The following is a 19,049-nucleotide window of genomic DNA, read 5'->3' on the forward strand; positions in this document are numbered from 1 at the left end:
ACCTGCAGATGAGATTTGACCCATTATTGCAGTGATTTTCAAAGTGTGTGCCGCCATAATCTCCTTGGTGTGCCGCGAAAATTTAGGTGGGATTTTGATTTGTGTACATAATATAATGAAATTATTTTAAATTGTAATTTATATTTATCAAGGGTGACTAATTATATATATATATATATATATATATATATATATATATATATATATATATATATATATATATATATATATATATATATATATATATATATATATATATATATATATATATATATATATATATATATATATATATATATATATATATATATAAAAGGGCAAGTGTACTACAAAAATATTAGTTGTTTCTTAGTATGCCGTAATACTAAATGGTTTGAAAACCACTGTATTGCTGTTTATATCTGTAACGTGGCGCCAGACACCACTGTACACCGCCTGCGTCTGTCCCCATGACCTCACTGCCCTTGGTGTACTGAAGGAGAATACTACGTTCATCTAACCTTGTTTTTAAAGGCAGCTCTTGAATCTTCCCTATACTTGCCACCGACTCGTGTGCAGCGCGCTGGCAGGAGAAACAAGCCCGTCTCAACCTGAGGACGTCTTCTGCCCTGAATCTTAATTAACCTTTTCGTTGCTAAACGCTCGCAGCGACCAGTAGCGTCATTTGGTGGTGGTACTAAACGCTCGCTGCGACTTCTAATCGCACTTCAGTGATGAAGCTTACTGCAAATTTGTTTTCCTTTTTTTCGGTAACTTATTGAAAATTTTAATGTAAATAAAAAAATATATATATATATTTTCAGAGGGTAGGCGAAAAGCGTTTTCTCTCATTTATTTTTTTATAAACCCACGCAGAGAGAGAGAGAGAGAGAGAGAGAGAGAGAGAGAGAGAGAGAGAGAGAGAGAGAGAGAGAGAGAGAGAGACTAACTGTGATGTAACATATTGAACAATTTCCCTTGGTTTTTCAGAAAATACATCAACTAATATTATCTCCTACATATTTTGTTACGAAGTTTATGGATGCCATCAATAATTGTGTTGTGCTGATCATTTGACAAAGAGCTTCTTGCATGAACGTGAGGAGGTCAAGGTAATTTGAGACTATTTTCATGCCAATAGCGAGGCGACCCGCGACACACCTGATGAAGGTCACTCGAGGCCAATACACAAAAATCCCAAAACAAAATCACTTTATTACTCAAACCTAATCTATTCTGAGGTAGTTAATTCCCCTTAATATCAATGAATGAAGCACCAGTGTCTTAAAAATACACGATTGAAATGTCGAAATGACTGGCATATGTTTATTCTGATCGTGGCATTGGAGGGAATGTTATGTGGGTCAGTAAGGCGGCGGGGGATAAGTTATTTTTGCTGTTGAAGTGATGTGGGCAGATTAGGAAACAAATATATCGGGCGAAGGGGAGGAAGGTGATGGGGGAGCAGGGACAAATAGGGGTAGTTGTTTGGCGAGAGGAGGGACGTGAAGGAGGAGGGACAGAGATGATCTTTACGTGGAGGAGGAGGAGAAGGAGGAAAGGGCAGGAGGGTTATCATCATCATCATCATCATCATCATCATCGTCGTCGTCGTCATCATCATCATCATCATCGTCATCATCATTGCCACAAATCATCACTACTGTCCCTACTGTCATCATTATCATTATCATGACCACCATAACTACCACACCATTACAACTGCCATCATCATCACCACTACCACCACCACCACCACCACCACCCACAACACCACTCACTTGCAACTAAAATGAACGGAGGAAAAAAATGCGCAGTCTACTTATAAACGGAAAAGTGACCAAAAGGAAGCCAAGACGGAAGTAGAGCAGCGCCAGGAGTGCCAAGCTTCAATTAGCGACACTGAGGCTCATTGGCGGCTTGCCTTGCACACCTCCCGGTAACAGATCAGGCGCCACCTACCTGTACTGTACTCACGTTACGCCCACACGTCACGCGCACGCCGGCACCGTCACCTCACATAACCTGTATTCTTAATCCTTTTACTGCGACACAAAACAATTAGCAGCACCAGCAGCAATGTGTGTGGTTTTTATAAGCATCTACCAAAAAAAAAAAAAAAATATATATATATATATATATATATATATATATATATATATATATATATATATATATATATATATATATATATATATATATATATATATATATATATATATATATATATATATATACTCGTATATATATATATATATATATATATATATATATATATATATATATATATATATATATATATATATATATATATATATATATATATATATAGCGACGAAAAGAATATATTTTGCTATTTCTTCCCAGGTCAGATGTCTCAGGTAAAGATGTCTCAGTGATTGGTAATTAGGGAAAGGTGTACCAAGAGGCAGTTTTGTTCTCTCATTTCAACGATTTTCAAGGGATACAGGGATGATTAGTCAGGTTTTCATAGGTGGATGTTTTCTCCAATTAAACTATCACTAGAATTATGGACATTTCTTCTTTTCTTCAGCTTGTGTCCCATTTCTATACCAAGATAATACAAGAGAGTCTTTTGTCTCCATACGGGATCGCTGTTCGGGATGAGCCTTCTCCATGTGGATCTAATGTATGTCTCTGGTTCCTCTATCCCTTTCTGTATTGCATCCTCCTTCACGCAGTCAAACCATTCTTTTTTTTTTTTTTTGGTCATATTCTCTTTCTTCCCCCATGTACTTATGCACTCACTGTGTTAAATGTAGTGGAGACAAGGTGACGAAGTGTTTAAAAATACTGCCTAATGGCGTCACCACTCATCATCACTGTCTAGCACACCAGGAAGCCACGACTGATTGAGTAATGGTGCTGCCACAAGGTCATTAAGGCACAGATCTGGCTTATCGAGGAGCTGGGGCCAGCCAGGATCGGACTCACAACCTTTAGGCTACGAGCCGCGACATGAAGAGTCACGGTCAGAAATCCTTTAACGAAGTGTTCTTCAAACTTTTTTCCCCCTTTTTTATCATAATCCAGTTTGATTTGAATATACTACTATACCTTGTCATGGTCATGATCCTGGTTATCTTTCCAGGTGGACGTTACACTGGTCCCAGAAAGTTTTAAAGGTCTGGATTTTCAAAGGCTTTGAATGCCTACCCGACCTATCCAAAATCGCCAGAATTACACCCTCTCACTGTACCCTTACCTTGGCACAGCACACCAGGAATCACCTTAAATACCAGCTCAATGTTGGGGGGTAGAAAACATAATCATTCCGTATCATAAACAGATATATTGCTACTAATGATAACTCACAAACCAAACTGACGTAGTACACATTAATATATGACATTCCTATCACTTCACAGCACCAGAACCCACTGGCCACTGAAATATTTCCCCGATCTGCAGGAATTTACCCAGACGCCGTCACCGCGTCCCCAAACAATAATTCCCGTATTTCACCTCCTCAAACCTCACAAGACATTGCCATCATCACCAACAATTACCTATAACACCATAACACCATCCTCAAAAATATTAATGACACACAACACCAGCTTCCAAGGACAACACCACAGCCCTCACTCACAAAATGGCTGCTTCTTTGACCTACGCTCCCCTCAAGCCAGCGTCACCAGCACAATTAACCAACCAAATTTCTGCGGACTAGAGCTCTTGGTACCACAAAAGACTCACCAACCTGATCCTGGATATCAAGGTTATACCGCCACATCACTAATACCTCCACACACTCACTCCATCACCATTCCACCCTAAAATTCCCCCTGAGAGATGCCTCTCTTCCATTCTACCTCAAGGCCTATGGCGCTCTGCCTTTCCTCAGGTTCCCCTGATGGCCTGATCCCCTCTTCGGAATGTGTTGTTGCCCACTCAAGCTCCCCTCATTTCAACATATTTTCACCTCAATTACACTTTTTCCCTTACGTATACATACACATAAAGAACTTAAATTATGAAGAGACTAATATTACATGATGTAAAATGAGTAAATAAGCCTTATACTAACTTATAACTAAGAATAAGGATAATGTCTAAAAGACAGGTAAACGGAACACGGGGGACACTAAGAAAACGTGTTCCTTTTCAAGGTAAACGCGGCCAATAACATGACAACTTTCACAACCCTGCAAGTCTATTCTGTTGCACCATTCTTCCTCTGATATGAAAACCAGTTCACACACACACACACATCAGTACACTTCATTTGTTATTTATATATATGTTTACGACGCTGCGGCCCACTGAACAAGAACGTGCAACCCAGTACCTCTAGAGATCCCGACCCGTACTTTGAAGAACCCTGCTGTGAAACACCGCACTCCCTTCTCTGTATTTGGAGTTTTCTGTCAGCTATGAGTCCTCTGATCTGCTAGGAATCTACCACTTGTCAGGTTTTGTAAGGAGAGTGTCAGCAGACCAGAGGATTTATGCGATAAAACAAAACACAAGGCAGGAGAGAGCGCATGTGACCATATTTCTGACCACGACCACATCAGGAAGCCAGCTGTACCCCCTGGGAGTGACAGATCGGCCGGGCCATCAACATCATGGCCAGGTAAGTGACGCGGGTCCACATAAAAAGCCCCGTGAACATGTGGCGTTTCTAAATCCATCATCTGTTTAAAGCCCCGCGCAGACAGGTTAGTGTGCGAGCCCTGGGCCGTGTTGGGGTACGGAAGATGCCTGGGTCGCATTCTGAAACGATTCTGCGTCTTGTCTCGAGTACTTTAACAGGATTAATGGAGTTTTGAGGAGAAAAATGAAGAGCAGCACGTTGCAAGAGAAACCATGGATATGAGGGTCACATGAATGCGAAGAAGAGGAAGACTTAAGATAAAGTGGAATGACTATATTAAAGACGTGAGAGACAAAGGAATAACTGAAAGAATGTCAGAAGACAAAAACAACTTGAAAAAAAAAAAACATTAAAAACAGCTATACCGAATAGCGATTTAAGCTGAGAAAATATCATTTTACTGGGATTTTGTATCATCAAAAGGAAAAACACCTATGAAAACCCATCTAATTATCTGCATGATCTTCGGTAATTGTTCTTGCAAGAACTCAAAGCTTTTAAAAATCCGGCCCATGCCACCTCCTTTGTGTGCGGATGGCACTCCTGGTTGAACATGAATGGCAGAAGCAGGAAAGCAGCCAATGGTTTCAGTGTCTCTTATAGGACTCTCTTTGCTCTCCACGCTGAGGAATGGCGTGAGGTGAGCACTGGGAACAGTAAAGATGTTTGATAAAAATACATTTTCCTTCCCACAGCAGTGCAATGAAGAGCTCTTTCAAGGGTGATTTATCTGCTTACATTTTCATTTATATCTTATTTTAAACCATGTAATAGTTGTTAAAGTAGAAAGAAAGAAAGCTGATATGCTATAACAGAACTCGAGAAGATACGAGAAGATACATTCGAAAACCAATGAGAGATATAAATGGTTTAGAAGATGCTATATGGAGTTTTCTACCTTTATGATGTACTACCTGTTACTTCTTTTTGCACCCTTTCTTCACTCGATCAATAACGGATGTGTCATATTCACTAGTGACAATAATACTGGTCTGGCAGGCGTATTCGTGAGGGGAGCACTGGGAGGGGGTCGCGGGATTTTCTAGAGGCGCCTCACAGGTAAAGCCAACTATAACAGTGGCACGGCTGACCTCGACTCTCTCTCTCTCTCTCTCTCTCTTCCTCCATCACCCTCCCTCCTCCTCCTCCTCCTCCTCTCTCTCACGTTCCTTACTCACGCATCAATACACCACGACCCATTATACAACCTCATCTGCCTTCCTCCATTCCTTCTCTTCATTCTCATCCTCGCTGTTATCATCACCATTATTATTATTATTATTATTATTATTATTATTATTATTATTATTATTATGAAACGCCGCGCCTGAATCTGACGTTTCTTATTCTCTTTGTGAGTTGCCTTGATTTATGATGTAGCATTTAATATTACTAAAGCCTACTGTAAAGTATATGATTTTCTTTCATTTGTTTTTGTTTTTGTTTTTTTTTTACTTTATCATTTATATTACGAGTATTTTTAAAAGTTAAGGTCATAATTTCAGTGTCGTCTGGGGGACATTTGAAGCGAGTCGAGTGTCACCCCGTTTGATATTCCCTCGTCTCCCTTCAGACATATTTCTTTCCCGTCGTCCCTTTAATACTCGTACCAAGCGAAACGCCAGAAATCATATAATTTTCTCCTTAACTTTCGTCAGCCTCAGTGCGCAGTTCTTGAAAATCCCGCGAGTCCAAGGTAGGAAGATTTTTATAAGCTCTGTGACACTTGGCAAAATTTATAGGAAAGTCCCCTTTTTTTTATTTATTTATTTTTTTTACTTGTTAATTCTTCACATGGATACAGCAGAATTTTTTAAGATCCTTATCAACGTAATTCACTGACTGTTTAAATTCACGGTGTAAATAAACTAGAACATGTAAAAAGTGCAAACGTAAGTAGATAAATAAATAAAAATCATAATGCGATGCGCCAAGAGTTGGAAAAAACAAATCGGTATTACGTTTCGTTTATTTTAATATGAGTATGTAACCTTTCCCTTGACGCCTGTTAGTTGTGGCGATGTACATTACCAACGGGAAGGAGAGACGCGAGGAAATTCTCCCTCCCCCCCTCTCTCTCTCTCTCTCTCTCTCTCTCTCTCTCTCTCTCTCTCTCTCTCTCTCTCTCTCTCTCCCCGCCCCAAGCCACTGTTTGCTCCATACGCCGCTCCCTATCTCTTTGTCGTCACTCTTCTCGTAATATGTTCATGATTAGATTTTTATGAAAGGAGATGGAACCCTTCCCGCCACCATCTGTTCTCCTCCACCCTCACTGCTCCTCCTTTACATCTCCCCTTTCCTTCCTTCCTTCCTTCCTTCCTGCCTTCTTCCTCCTAAACCTCCTACTCCTCCTACTCCTCTGTGACCTTGCCCTGACCTTTCAACGTGAGGGATGTCACTGTTTTCCCCTCTCTGTATTCTATCCTTTCGCTTACCTCCGCCTCCGGCTCCCCTCACTCACCCGTCTCTCTCTCTCTCTCTCTCTCTCTCTCTCTCTCTCTCTCTCTCTCTCTCTCTCTCTCTCTCTCTCTCTCTCTGCCCCCTTAAAGGTGAAAAGACATCGGCGCAATATACACTGGGAACGACCTGGATGTAACTGTTGAGTGAGTGAGGTTGTTAATGAGAAGGGGAAGGACTTGGAGGTCAGGGCGAGGGCCAAGACAAGGCCTAGTCAGTGAATTTGTTGTACGCCTAGTGTTGATGTGGTGTTGATGCAAGGGGATGAAGAATGTGTGTTATAACGCAAGGCCGATACGAGGCTGACTTTATCACCGTCTTTAATGGATAACGACTGGCAGTGTATGAACCCGCGAAGTAACCGAGGACCATAGGGTCACATTACTGAGGACACCCGTGTAGGGAAGACGTGTGTTGCTGCAGGGAACAGAAGTAGATAGAACTATCAAAAACACCTCATATAAACTTCTATTCTTGTCATAGTGTTCTGCTTTTTCCACGTCGCCAGGGTCTTCTTGGGCTCAGCCATGCTGTTTTGTTTAAGCTGGAGAGTGAAGACGATAGGGTGCGTCCGTTGTTGATGCACATGGTAAGTAAGTACATCCTATGGTTATCCTCTTCCGATACATTGGAATAAATATCGTATTTCATAAGTATAGACACGTCTTTTAAAAAAACGTTGCTACTTTTCATTGCATCTCATCGTCAAATAATATTAATTTTACATGCGCTAACTGCTAGATGTAGCAGTCTGCTAGGACGCTTGCCTGAGATTTTTAATGAGCAAGGTGCTGCCTTCGGACAAAATTTCAGCCTCATTCTCGGTTTTTTCCTAGTTCAGTACAACTTTAGGTTTGAATCTGAGTGCTTTTATAAATACGGGCCTAGGATTGTACGATGGGCACCTGAAAAAAAAATAATAAAATTTTCTCATATTTTCTACATTTTTTTTTTTTTTTTTTTTGTATATGCAACATTGTGATTTTTTTTTTTTTTTGTTATGTAATGAGGCATTCCGTCATGAATATCTGCGGGTTTGCACGCCGCGGTACAGATATGATAGCTTTTTTTCCCTTTTTTCCCATTTTTTTTTCTTTTCCGAGATAAAAGGTTTTCTTTAGTTTACTGTGAAAATCTACGATTCTCTCTCTACCTACAGCTAGAGAATGATAAATTTTTAGCTATAACTAATTTTTCCCGAGTTTATTTACGAAAAAAATTTTTTCCTAAATCCAACAAATAATCAATGTATCTGCATCAGATATATTTTTAATCAATATTTTATTTTTTTTTAAAGTAAAAGACTGGTATTTTCGTAGAAATATGGTGAAATATAGCGAAATATAATAATATTCTTGTTTCCCCCCTACTTGAAACCGCTATTTAAGCGTGACATCATGAATCGCTCTCGGCCTATGTGCAAAACCAATCAGAGTAACTAAAAGAAACTGTCTGCTTTTTCCATATATCCTGAAGTATATATCTTGTGAATTTCAACATCCTAGCTGGATTAGGTAAATTACGCTAAATTTTAAACTTTACCGCGAGATATCTCAAAATGGCTGATTTTACCATATAAAAAATATCTTCTCCGTTGCTATTCATGTTACACAGATATGGGATATTGCAGCTTATGAAACTATAGGAGAGGATGAATTCCTACTCTCTGAAACGTTGACTAAAGTTGATTTAGATTTTTGACAAATATTTAAAAATCTATTTTTTCATTATATTTACCGAACTTTAAAAATATATATATATTTTTTACTATTATATATATATATATATATATATATATATATATATATATATATATATATATATATATATATATATATATATATATATATATATATATATATATATATATATATAAAACTAGAGAGTAGGATTTATTCCCCTATCCTTCCTGATTAAAATGCTTTTTGAATGAAAGAAATTGGCCTATAAATAAGGGAGGAGATACAAGTTGAATACAAGCAATTTAACACTGGATTCGCGATTTTACAATCCCCTTTTAAGTGAACGGACTATAGTCAGTTACCACACCACCCATCACCACACAACCAGTTACCACTCAGTCACAGTCATCACTCATCACCACGCAACTAGTCACTACTAATTTTCACTAGTCACCACCAGTCACCCAAACATCATTATAAGGAGCTGAAGGTCTCTTGTTTCCTATTCTCGTGTGTGTGTGTGTGTGTGTGTCTGTGTGTGTGTGTGTGTGTGTGTGTGTGTGTGTGACCCTTCCTTCTATAATTCATCTGGCAACATTCTTGAAAGAGTTCGTCATAGGAAGGAAGAAATACAGAAACAGGCAGAGAGTTCCAGAGTTTACCAGAGAAAGGGATGAACGATTGATAATACTGGTTAAGTCTTGCATTAGAAAGGTGGACAGAATAGGGGTGACAGAAAGAAGAAAGTCTTGTGCAGCGAAGCCACGGGAGTAGGGTAGGCATGCAGTTAGCAAGAACAGAAGAGCAGTTAGGATGAAAATTGCGTTCGAAGAAAGCAAGAGACGAAACATTACGGCGATGAGAGAAGCTGAAGACAATCAGTTAGAAAGAAGTTGGTAAGTTTCCTCGTCATAATGGCCCGATTATACCATGGAGGTATAATGGGAGGAGTCGGCATGACAACACGAATGTGAAGCCAATGCACTTTTGGTCCGCTGTCGCCCCTTCTCCCCTTACACCTAAAACATTACCAGCCGAGCACTGAAAGTATAGGAAAACGCCGGTGTACTGCTACTCAGTTCCTGTTTTTTTTTTTTTTTTCAGCTACTTGCAAGCTGCCCACTATATCTGTGACCACATAATACTGCAACAATGGTGTTGTGCCGTGCCACCAGGATTTAGACGGGAAGTCACACATACAAATTAGATCATACAGTGTTTTTCAACTTAGGTGGACTTGGGTGAGAGATGTGAAGCTGTCTTTGGGGTGGGCATATGTGTGGACGAGATTATGTCTACATATACATACACATGTACATACATATACATGTGCATGTAGATGAAGGAGTAGCTTCAGATAAAACTGTGTATCAGGTGAAAGATGGCCTGAAGGCTGATTTTTCTTGGGATACTATCCCTTAACCCAGATTGATTTCAAATAGAATATATGTTTGCATATTGCTTATTGATCTTATATGAAAATATATGAAATCTCTCTCTCTCTCTCTCTCTCTCTCTCTCTCTCTCTCTCTCTCTCTCTCTCTCTCTCTCTCTCTCTCTCTCTCTCTCTCTCTCTCTCTCTCTCTCTCTCTTATTATTATTATTATTATTATTATTATTATTATTATTATTATTATTATTATTATTATTATTATTATTATTATTATTATTTTCATTATTATTGTTGTTGTTATTTATTAGGCTTTAGAGCACTTATTTAGAATTATGTGTGATATCATGTCACTGTTCACTTAAAAGACACCTATTCATTGAATTTTTACTTTACTGTTTGTGCCTTGTCATGCAATGTATAACATAAAACAATCTTTTTTACTATCATTTCCCCTGGAAATGTCAGATGTATTTTTTTCGATATTGTAGTTGTTTGGTATAAATACCATTGATAACAACACTATGTAACAAAATTTTGCTTTTGTCTTGTCCTTGGCCCCTAACCATAATTCTTCCAGTTATTTCCATTAACAAAACAGAAAAAAAAAGTCATTTTGATTCTAAAACTTTGCTTTTGTGGTTAGAACAATGAATTTACATTTTTGCCTTATTTCATTATGGTACTATGGGTACTGTTGGTTTTCATGTCAGGTAAAGACCTTTGCAAAATCTCAGTTGCTTATCTAATTGGTTTTGAAATGTTGCAAATAAGTTAAAACAATGAAAGAAAGAATATAAAGTGTTCTTCAGTTTTTCTATTTTAATAATATTATTCTTGAACTGACCAGATCTAGCAATAAATTTTTCGTATTTAGAAGAATTTGCTTACGTTTCAGAAATCTCAAATCTTCCAGAATATTCTACCAGACACTTTTAGAAGTTTCTATAACATTTTAAAATATTCTATTCAATGTAAACATTTCCATAATATTCCAGAACTTTCTAGAATACAGTAGAAATATGTGGAAGTATCAAGAATTTTCTAGAATCTACAAGAATTTTCTATAATGATTCAGAATATTTTAAAGTAGGTTCAAGAATATTCTAGAAAGATTGAAAACATTCTGGAACACATTCTAGAAAGACTAAAAATATTCTAGATTACTGTTTGAAAAGTAGGGGCTTGCAGACCACCAATCAGTTCTGCTTTGGCTGCCTGAGAAAACACATTACAAGAGACGAAATGGTACCAAGAGGCTGCAATCATTCTCCATAATTATGCATTCTGTTGCATATGTGGTTAGTTCATCAAGACAAGAGCAAAGAAGTTCTCTGTGACAGCATCTGGAAAAATGGTGAAATTTAGCTATTTTGGAAAAAAAAAAAATAAATAAAAATTCTAAAATCCACAAAAAAACAAAGTTTGACAAGAATAATGGACATTTTCTATCGTTTTGCAATGAAAAGAGATGGAAAATAACACTTGCTTGTCAAAGACAAAAATTCTGTTACATAGTGTAATAGGTCTCCATAACATATTTAGGAAACTATAATGTACTTTTCGTAGCTCAAGCCATCAATTCTTTCTAATTTTTCGTCTGGAATGCAAAAAGAAAATGGTAAATTTCTATAGCTCAACACAGGAGATCGCAATATTTTGCGTGTATCTGCTGATCGTAAGCTCCGCCCACTGGCTTCATTTGCCTTGATGACAGAGAAGTGGGAGGCCGTCTCCTGTATATTAAAGCTCCTTGGCTATTACCAATGTAGCTGCTTCTTAGTAAGTCTAGTTTTTTAAACCACTTTCAGCCGTGGTGTTAGTGTCAACTCGTTGGAGACACCACAGGTTCCTTAGATAAACGTTGGTGTGTTTTATCCCTCCCCAACAAGAAACACCTATGATATTCATATTTCATATGCGATTGAAAGTGCCAAAAATATAATAATATATCAATATTCTACTGTGCAAACAGAAAACAGAATCCATCATCGTAATAAAGAGATTGAGGTGTTTATAAATGCGCGCGTTCGGGTGCCTCTAACCATGAGTTGTAGTTTGTTTACATCGTCTACCAGTGCGACACATACAATGACAACGGCTGCGGCAGAATTGTAAGTGTGATTTTTTTTTATTATCTTCCTTATACTGTAGTTCTTATATGGTCATCATCATATGATATTGTTTGGTATACCGGCTATAATATCACTAATGGTCGATAAGTTATAGGCTCCTATTTTAGCACGATGGCTATAATGAAAAGTTAATCCTATGCACGTGTGTAGCGAGTAGTGGGTACTGGACCTGTGGTCAAATGGGATTCTGGGTATGTTGAGGACTAGAATATAATTAGGGAAATATGGAGATGAACTTAGCCTACTGTTTTCGAGACACTGACTATTTATTTTTGGATAATATATGATGCTTTTTTTATTTCAAATCGAGATAGTTCTCCCTTGGATAAAAGTAGCTTAACTCTAATAAAATCCACAATGAGCTGATTAATAGTTATATATTCCGTGCAATGGTTCAAAATGATGGGAGTGACGTGATTTACACGATGGAAGTATCAGCAGTAGTGTAAATCTTCTTCAAAAGATATACCTTTGTATTGTCCAAAGTTTCTTATATCTTTAAAACTCACAACGAGCGAATAGAGTGAATTATGTTGTGCAACGATTCAAAATGGAGGAAATTACTTCAGCTACACAATGAAAGTATCATTAGCGTAAATTTGGTTTATCAAGCTAATCTAACCTAACGTAACCAACGTAACCAACCTAACCCTAACCCAAACTAACTCAACTCTGCGAGACTGCAGTCTTACCTACTAAGGCGGTGAGTAGCAGCGAACAGTTTCCCGGAGAAAGTGATGGAAAATAGTTGTGTGGTCGGGATGACTATAGCAGAATAGGTATCCGGCAAAATAAGACTTATAGTGGGCTTTCTTGTTTCCCGCTCGCAGCCCCCAACTCTTACTGTCCCTCCAGACTCTCAATATTGTTCGTATGCACCTCTGTCTCTGAATCAACGAAGTGCTCCGAGTGGTTCACAACATGGACGTTATTCAGACTGTAAGCTCGCCGGCAGTCGCTGTTGATGGTGGTTCCAGGCATTATGTACTTCTGGCAGAGAGGAATCAGTGTAGCTGCGTCCCTCTGTTCTACGGGAACAATGAAACGTCTTTTCGTTTATCTTTCTACCCCACCAAAAACCCACATACCATCAACATGACGTCCTTTGTTGTGTCTCCTCTTACCGAATTTACTTTAATTGATTTCCATCCTATAGGCCTCCTATAGGTGCCTGGTCCTCCAGCCGCACTCACACCTCGCCGCAAAAAACTTTTTCAATCCACCACTGTTCGCGAGGCTAAACCGAAGTTTCTTTCGAAGAATTGTTGATGAAGAGACTTTCTTATGAAGGCATTAATAAACAAAATGTTTCACTGAAACAGAGATCCAACCACGTGTCTTTGTATTGGCTTGCAAAAAAGTTGCACCGAACTGCCTTTCTACTTTTCTGAATAGAGCGAAAACGCTTGTGGCAGGCAAAATGTCCATCAAAGTTTACGGTCAGCTCTCGCGCACACCTGCCACAATTCCTCATCTTGTTGATGACATCGTGGTCTTCAAAAATTTTCAGTGCTTCTTTATCTTTGTCTACATGACAACAGAAAATCTGAATAATGTCCACCTCACTCTGCAAACTGCCTTCGCACGGCATGGCTAACTTGGAACTGAAATTTGAAATCAAAGCCTACCGGCTACCCGTACTTCCTATAGCTTGGCTATGGCTTGGCTAACTAATCTTGGGCTACAACAACTGGTGTGTGAAGATGTATCACGGCCTGTCATTGGTCATGCCTCAGACGTGTTGACTTTGCTTAGCTTCTCTCTCTCTCTCTCTCTCTCTCTCTCTCTCTCTCTCTCTCTCTTTTTCTTTTTTCTTTTCTTTTTTTTTTTTTTTCTTTTTTTTTTTCCTTTTTTTTCATGATTCCGGTGTAATTCCGTCCTGCCCCACACAACCCGTGATTTCATGTAACAGGAACTGACATGCAGTGACTCTCAAGCACTCGGAGGAGGAGGATGTAGCGCTGGAATGCGTCAGTTCATTAATTAATCTTTATTTATTTTTTATTTATTTATTTATTTTTTTTTACAAGTTTGCGGAAGTTGATATATATAGCAAGATATTCTACAACCTTAATTCTATTTGACATGTAAGTATAAACCTCGGGATAAGAGACTAAGATTACCTCCATATTGTCCTATAATTATGCTCAGGACACTACGATAAGAATATGGAATCGCGAGTGACAAATAAGCCTACACGAGGATATATTGTGGGCAGTAGGCTACTGTCTGCTGACGTGTGTGTAGGTGTGTGTGTGTGTGTGTGTGTTAGCTCGTCTTAATATTTTTTTTCTTTCTTATTTATTTATTTATTTATTGAGGTATAGCTACATAATCAGTTTTACATCTTTCCAAGTCGTGACTCTTGACTGCGAGGGCAATAGCAAAAAATAAGTAAGAATGGGTGATTGTGATGTAAGATATGAATGACCATATATGGAGCAGGTAAATAGAAATAGTGCACTACTCTTAGACTTAGCCATAGATAATGAACTAGAAGTGTGGTGACCTGCCTGTGACCTTCCCTGACCTGCCTTGACCTAGTCTGACAAAGATACAGGATATGCAAGGTTAGATTCTGTCATGTGTAATTTATGTATTTATTTATTTATTTATTTATTTTTTTTTGTAATTTTGATAGAGAGCCCTCTAAGACACACACACATAGACAGACACACTGTGTAGTGTAATGATGAGCACGCTTGGCTCAAACCCAAGTAGGCCCGGGTTTGAGGCCAGGGCACGGCGAGGCAAATGGGCGAGCCTTTTAATGTGTAGCCCCTGTTCGCTCAACAGCAAGTAGGTACGGGATATATATAACCCGAGGGTTTGTGACTTTGCTGTCCCAGTGTGTAATGTTTGAGTGGTCTCAGTCCTACCCAAAGATCGGTTAGTACGAGCTCTGAGCTCTTTCTGTATGGGAAACGGCTAGCTGAGTGACCAGCAGACGACTGTAGGTGAATAAAACACACACGCATGCAGACAACTGGACACAATGACAGACACATTTATGAGCATTTACTAATTTTGCATTAGTTTTTTTTTTCAATTAGGTACTGCTTTATTCTAGTAAACCTTTTTTTTTATCCACCTCAAAAAAAAGTTGGCTTGTTTCAATTAACGTATTTTTTTCTCTATTTGCTATTCACCTGATAAAAATATTTTTTTTTTTACTTTATGTATCATCTTTAAAAATTTTTCCCCTAATGTGACCCTTCTCTTCATACAGTGGGTTTCAAAATAATGGACCGTATTTAAAATTCCTATATCTCTACAATCGTGAACCAACTATGAATGAAAGTGAATATGAAAAGGCATGATACAAAGTTGGAATTATGAGCCTTTTCAAATGCAAGTTTTATTCATGGTTGGCAGGTGTGGGGTCCAGCAATTTTCTATTGGTTCATCTCCTAAATACTTTATTCATACAGTCATACCATAAAAAAATTGTCACACTATTAGAATTTTTTGTCAGGTGTTTTCCTTCTATACTTCATTTTTCACCTTTCCTTCTTTTAATGTGTCAATAGGGAATTTATTTCTATATATTTCAGTCTCAGCACACCTGTTTCATATTTACCATGTTGTATCTTTCATTTCCTCTATCTGATGTTTTCCTTCTATTATGCTTCATCTTTCAATTTTCCCTCATTGTATGGTAATAGGAAATTAATTATTCAACCCAACACTAAGAGTCTCACTACATCTCTCAACATCATATCATGCTGCCACACTTTTGCTGTCTGACGTTCTCATATTATGCTTCATCTTAAATGTGGTAATGGAATTATTTCATGCTAAGTCTCAGCATATTGGTCTCATATCATACTAGTCTTACCTTTCAAATTTCCCTTTTCAAATTTCCTCCATCTAGCTTTCTCCTGTTATGGTTCTTATCTATCAATTTCCCTTCCATGCATGCAGCAGTAGAGAATAAATTATTAAACATATTTCATACTATGAGCCTCTACACATTTGCTTCATACAATATATGTAAAAAGTAGCATACTACATACCCCACTATCCAGTATAACTCTGGGTGCTTCCCACAACTTATCCACAAACTTAATTGCCTTTAATAGATACAAGATTAATTAATGCTGCTCCTGTGCATTTCCTTTGATTCTTACCTCAGCTCCATGTTACACATTAAAAGTGTGAGATTTCAAACCAGGTGCATTCCTTTCATTTTGCATAGTTACAATCTACCACCTACCTGTGAGTCATCTCCAAAAGAATAAGATTTTAAATTTCACCAACTTTCTTTCCTGTTTCTTCTATGAACTTCAACATATAGCTGCTCACTTTTCTTGAAAACCATCATCTTATTTTAGCTAATGTATTCAATCCTTCAATCACATTAAGCTTTATTAACATTTTGCTTATAAGTTCAATATCATCACTTGTTAACAGGTTGCTTTTATATTTCTTTCTGCCATTCTTCCATGCTTTCATCTTTATATACCAGGCAGAGGATCCTCTTGTCACCAAGACAAGAAGGGAGCTCCAAGTCTCTTTGCTCAGTCTCTTTCAGCTGCCTTCCACAAAGTACAGGGGATGCAGCAACAGTCTTCCTTTGGCCACACCTTTGAGTGCGTGGCCAAGCTGTCCTTTGTTCCACCATGCTTTCATAGCATTTATAATTCCCATTTCCATCATACTTCCCTAACAATGTGCTATATGTAAAACCACCAGGCACATACTTTCTCAGTAATTTTTTTTAGTGATGATACTACAATAGTTACTTCAAACAAGGCATCCCAGGTGTAAACTTTTTAATATATTTATTACACTGCAAATCAGATATCATAAAACAGCAAAGCACCAGTAAAATTTTGCTTATTGCCAATGCCTTAAGATTTGTGCAGAGTGACCTTCTGTATACTGGACAGTGGAAACCCTAATAAAGTAAAAATTTACTCTATCCAGACAAGTGCTTTGTTCCAATGTAAAACTTTATATATAAAAAGATTTATTTCCTAAACATTATATGATAAAAGTAATACATTTGATAGATAAAGATTGCCCCTAAGGTTTATATATATATATACTGAAAATTCTGAAATACAAAGACTATAAAACTGTCTACTACATCCTTGCAAAAATTTTCCAGAGGCACAAAAGAAAGAATAAGAGTAATGGCATCCCAAGTTCCTGAACTCAGCAATATGATGCAACAGCAATTTTTATGGTGCTTGGGCCTTATACACTAGCAGGCAGAAGCACATGTCATGGAACAATCAAGGAAACTATACTTAACATATCGGCAGTAATAAAAAGAAAACATTACTACGTGAGCAATACAAATATGCTAATGAGATTGGGTATGCAAGATTCTTCTCTAAATTCATCAAAGTACAAAAGTACCATTAAAGTAGAAGCACTACTGGTACAATAACATCCATTTTTGACTTCTAGAATTTACATTATAGATGCAATCATAATATCTTGTTCTAGCAAAAAATTTCACCCTTATTCACAATACATAATACAAACTATACAAAAAAATTTCCTCATTCACATCCCAGCTACATTCCTCCCTCAGGAAACCAATGAAGAGGACCATGTCTGATAGTGTACACTACCATTCAAGAGAGCCAGGAGGAACCTATATACTGTCTAATAGGAGGAATGTGGCTGGGTTAGTTGATTTATCACTTCACTCCTGTGGCTACATCATCATCTTTGTAGTCATTATAAGCTAACAGGTAGGAGACATGCATGGCTGTGGGGCACTCGAACGATAGTTTCACCTCACGGCCAGCTTCTCACACTGTGACTTGCTTCTGCAGTAAAGCTGCAAGTAGTGAAAGTACTCTATTTCATTTTGTCTCCACTTAAGATTAATTTTCAAAAGTTGTGCGCTGGGTAACACAAAATTAAGTGGTTGTCTAAAAATGGTTAACCTCTTCCCCCCCGGAAACCTGGCCCATGGGTCCTCCAGACTGGCCATCCGACAGGCCTGACCAGCTATCAAGGCACAGCAACACTGCCTACCAACCACTATCCTTTGCAAATGTTTCCAAATATCCCACTAGAAAAACAATTAAAAACTGTCTAAGGACTTTGCAGGTGTATTCTTCCTGGAGAACACAAAGTACTACTAATAATAGCTGGCAAACAAGTGTTGCAGAGCATCCCAGCAGTGATGACTTTAACCCCAAAATTGTTGGAGGATGTTGCTGCTCCTACTTGAGACCTGCACACTCCAGGAGGGGATGGCGCACAACTATACTTGACGGTGGAATGGCTTGTGGCATTGCACAGGTTTTAGTTTTACTCTTCCACTTTCTCTGCTTCACCCTCCGCCTTCTGTAAAAAGTAAAGAAGTCTTAATTATGTGTCATCTACTCACTCAGCCACACCTTTACTGTAAAATAAGTTAACAGTAAAGAAGATTTATTAGATGCAAACAATGCAACAATATTTTGTCAAGTAGTTAGTTTTAGTTACATTTCACAATGTGTACTTAATGTTATGGATGATGCAAGGGGAATATAACATGACTACACAAATTTTCATTTGTTAACCCAAACTTCCATCACAACTTCTGGCAACTAACTCACTGCTTTAGATGAGGATATAATAATTACAATCACCTTTGCTCACTCATTGCACGCTGCTCTCAGGAACAGAGATTTACTAACGCGATTCTTATAATAGCATATCTAATTCAATGTTAATTAAATTAAATACTTGTATTAAACTTTAGTTTAGTAAAAAAAGTCAGGTTGTCAGGTTGTGTAAAAAATTTTTTAGAGAAAAGTTTCAGTGAATTCATTAGT

The 19,049-nt window shown here is 37.9% G+C and overlaps 1 protein-coding gene across 20 annotated transcripts in view; it reads right to left on the reverse strand.

Moving 5' to 3' along the window:
* Positions 1-17,024: 17,024 nt before the first annotated feature.
* The window catches only part of LOC135093860 (fibrous sheath CABYR-binding protein-like), a 142,796-nt gene continuing 140,771 nt past the window's right edge, over positions 17,025-19,049 (reverse strand). For all 20 annotated transcript variants that reach the window (XM_063993599.1, XM_063993589.1, XM_063993584.1 and 17 more), the window contains one exon: positions 17,025-18,576. In XM_063993599.1, coding sequence (XP_063849669.1) covers positions 18,541-18,576 — 36 coding nt within the window. In that variant the 3' untranslated portion in view covers positions 17,025-18,540. The remainder of the gene's footprint in view (positions 18,577-19,049) is intronic.

Source organism: Scylla paramamosain, chromosome 3 (assembly GCF_035594125.1).
Source record: "Scylla paramamosain isolate STU-SP2022 chromosome 3, ASM3559412v1, whole genome shotgun sequence".
Classification (NCBI taxonomy): domain Eukaryota; kingdom Metazoa; phylum Arthropoda; class Malacostraca; order Decapoda; family Portunidae; genus Scylla; species Scylla paramamosain.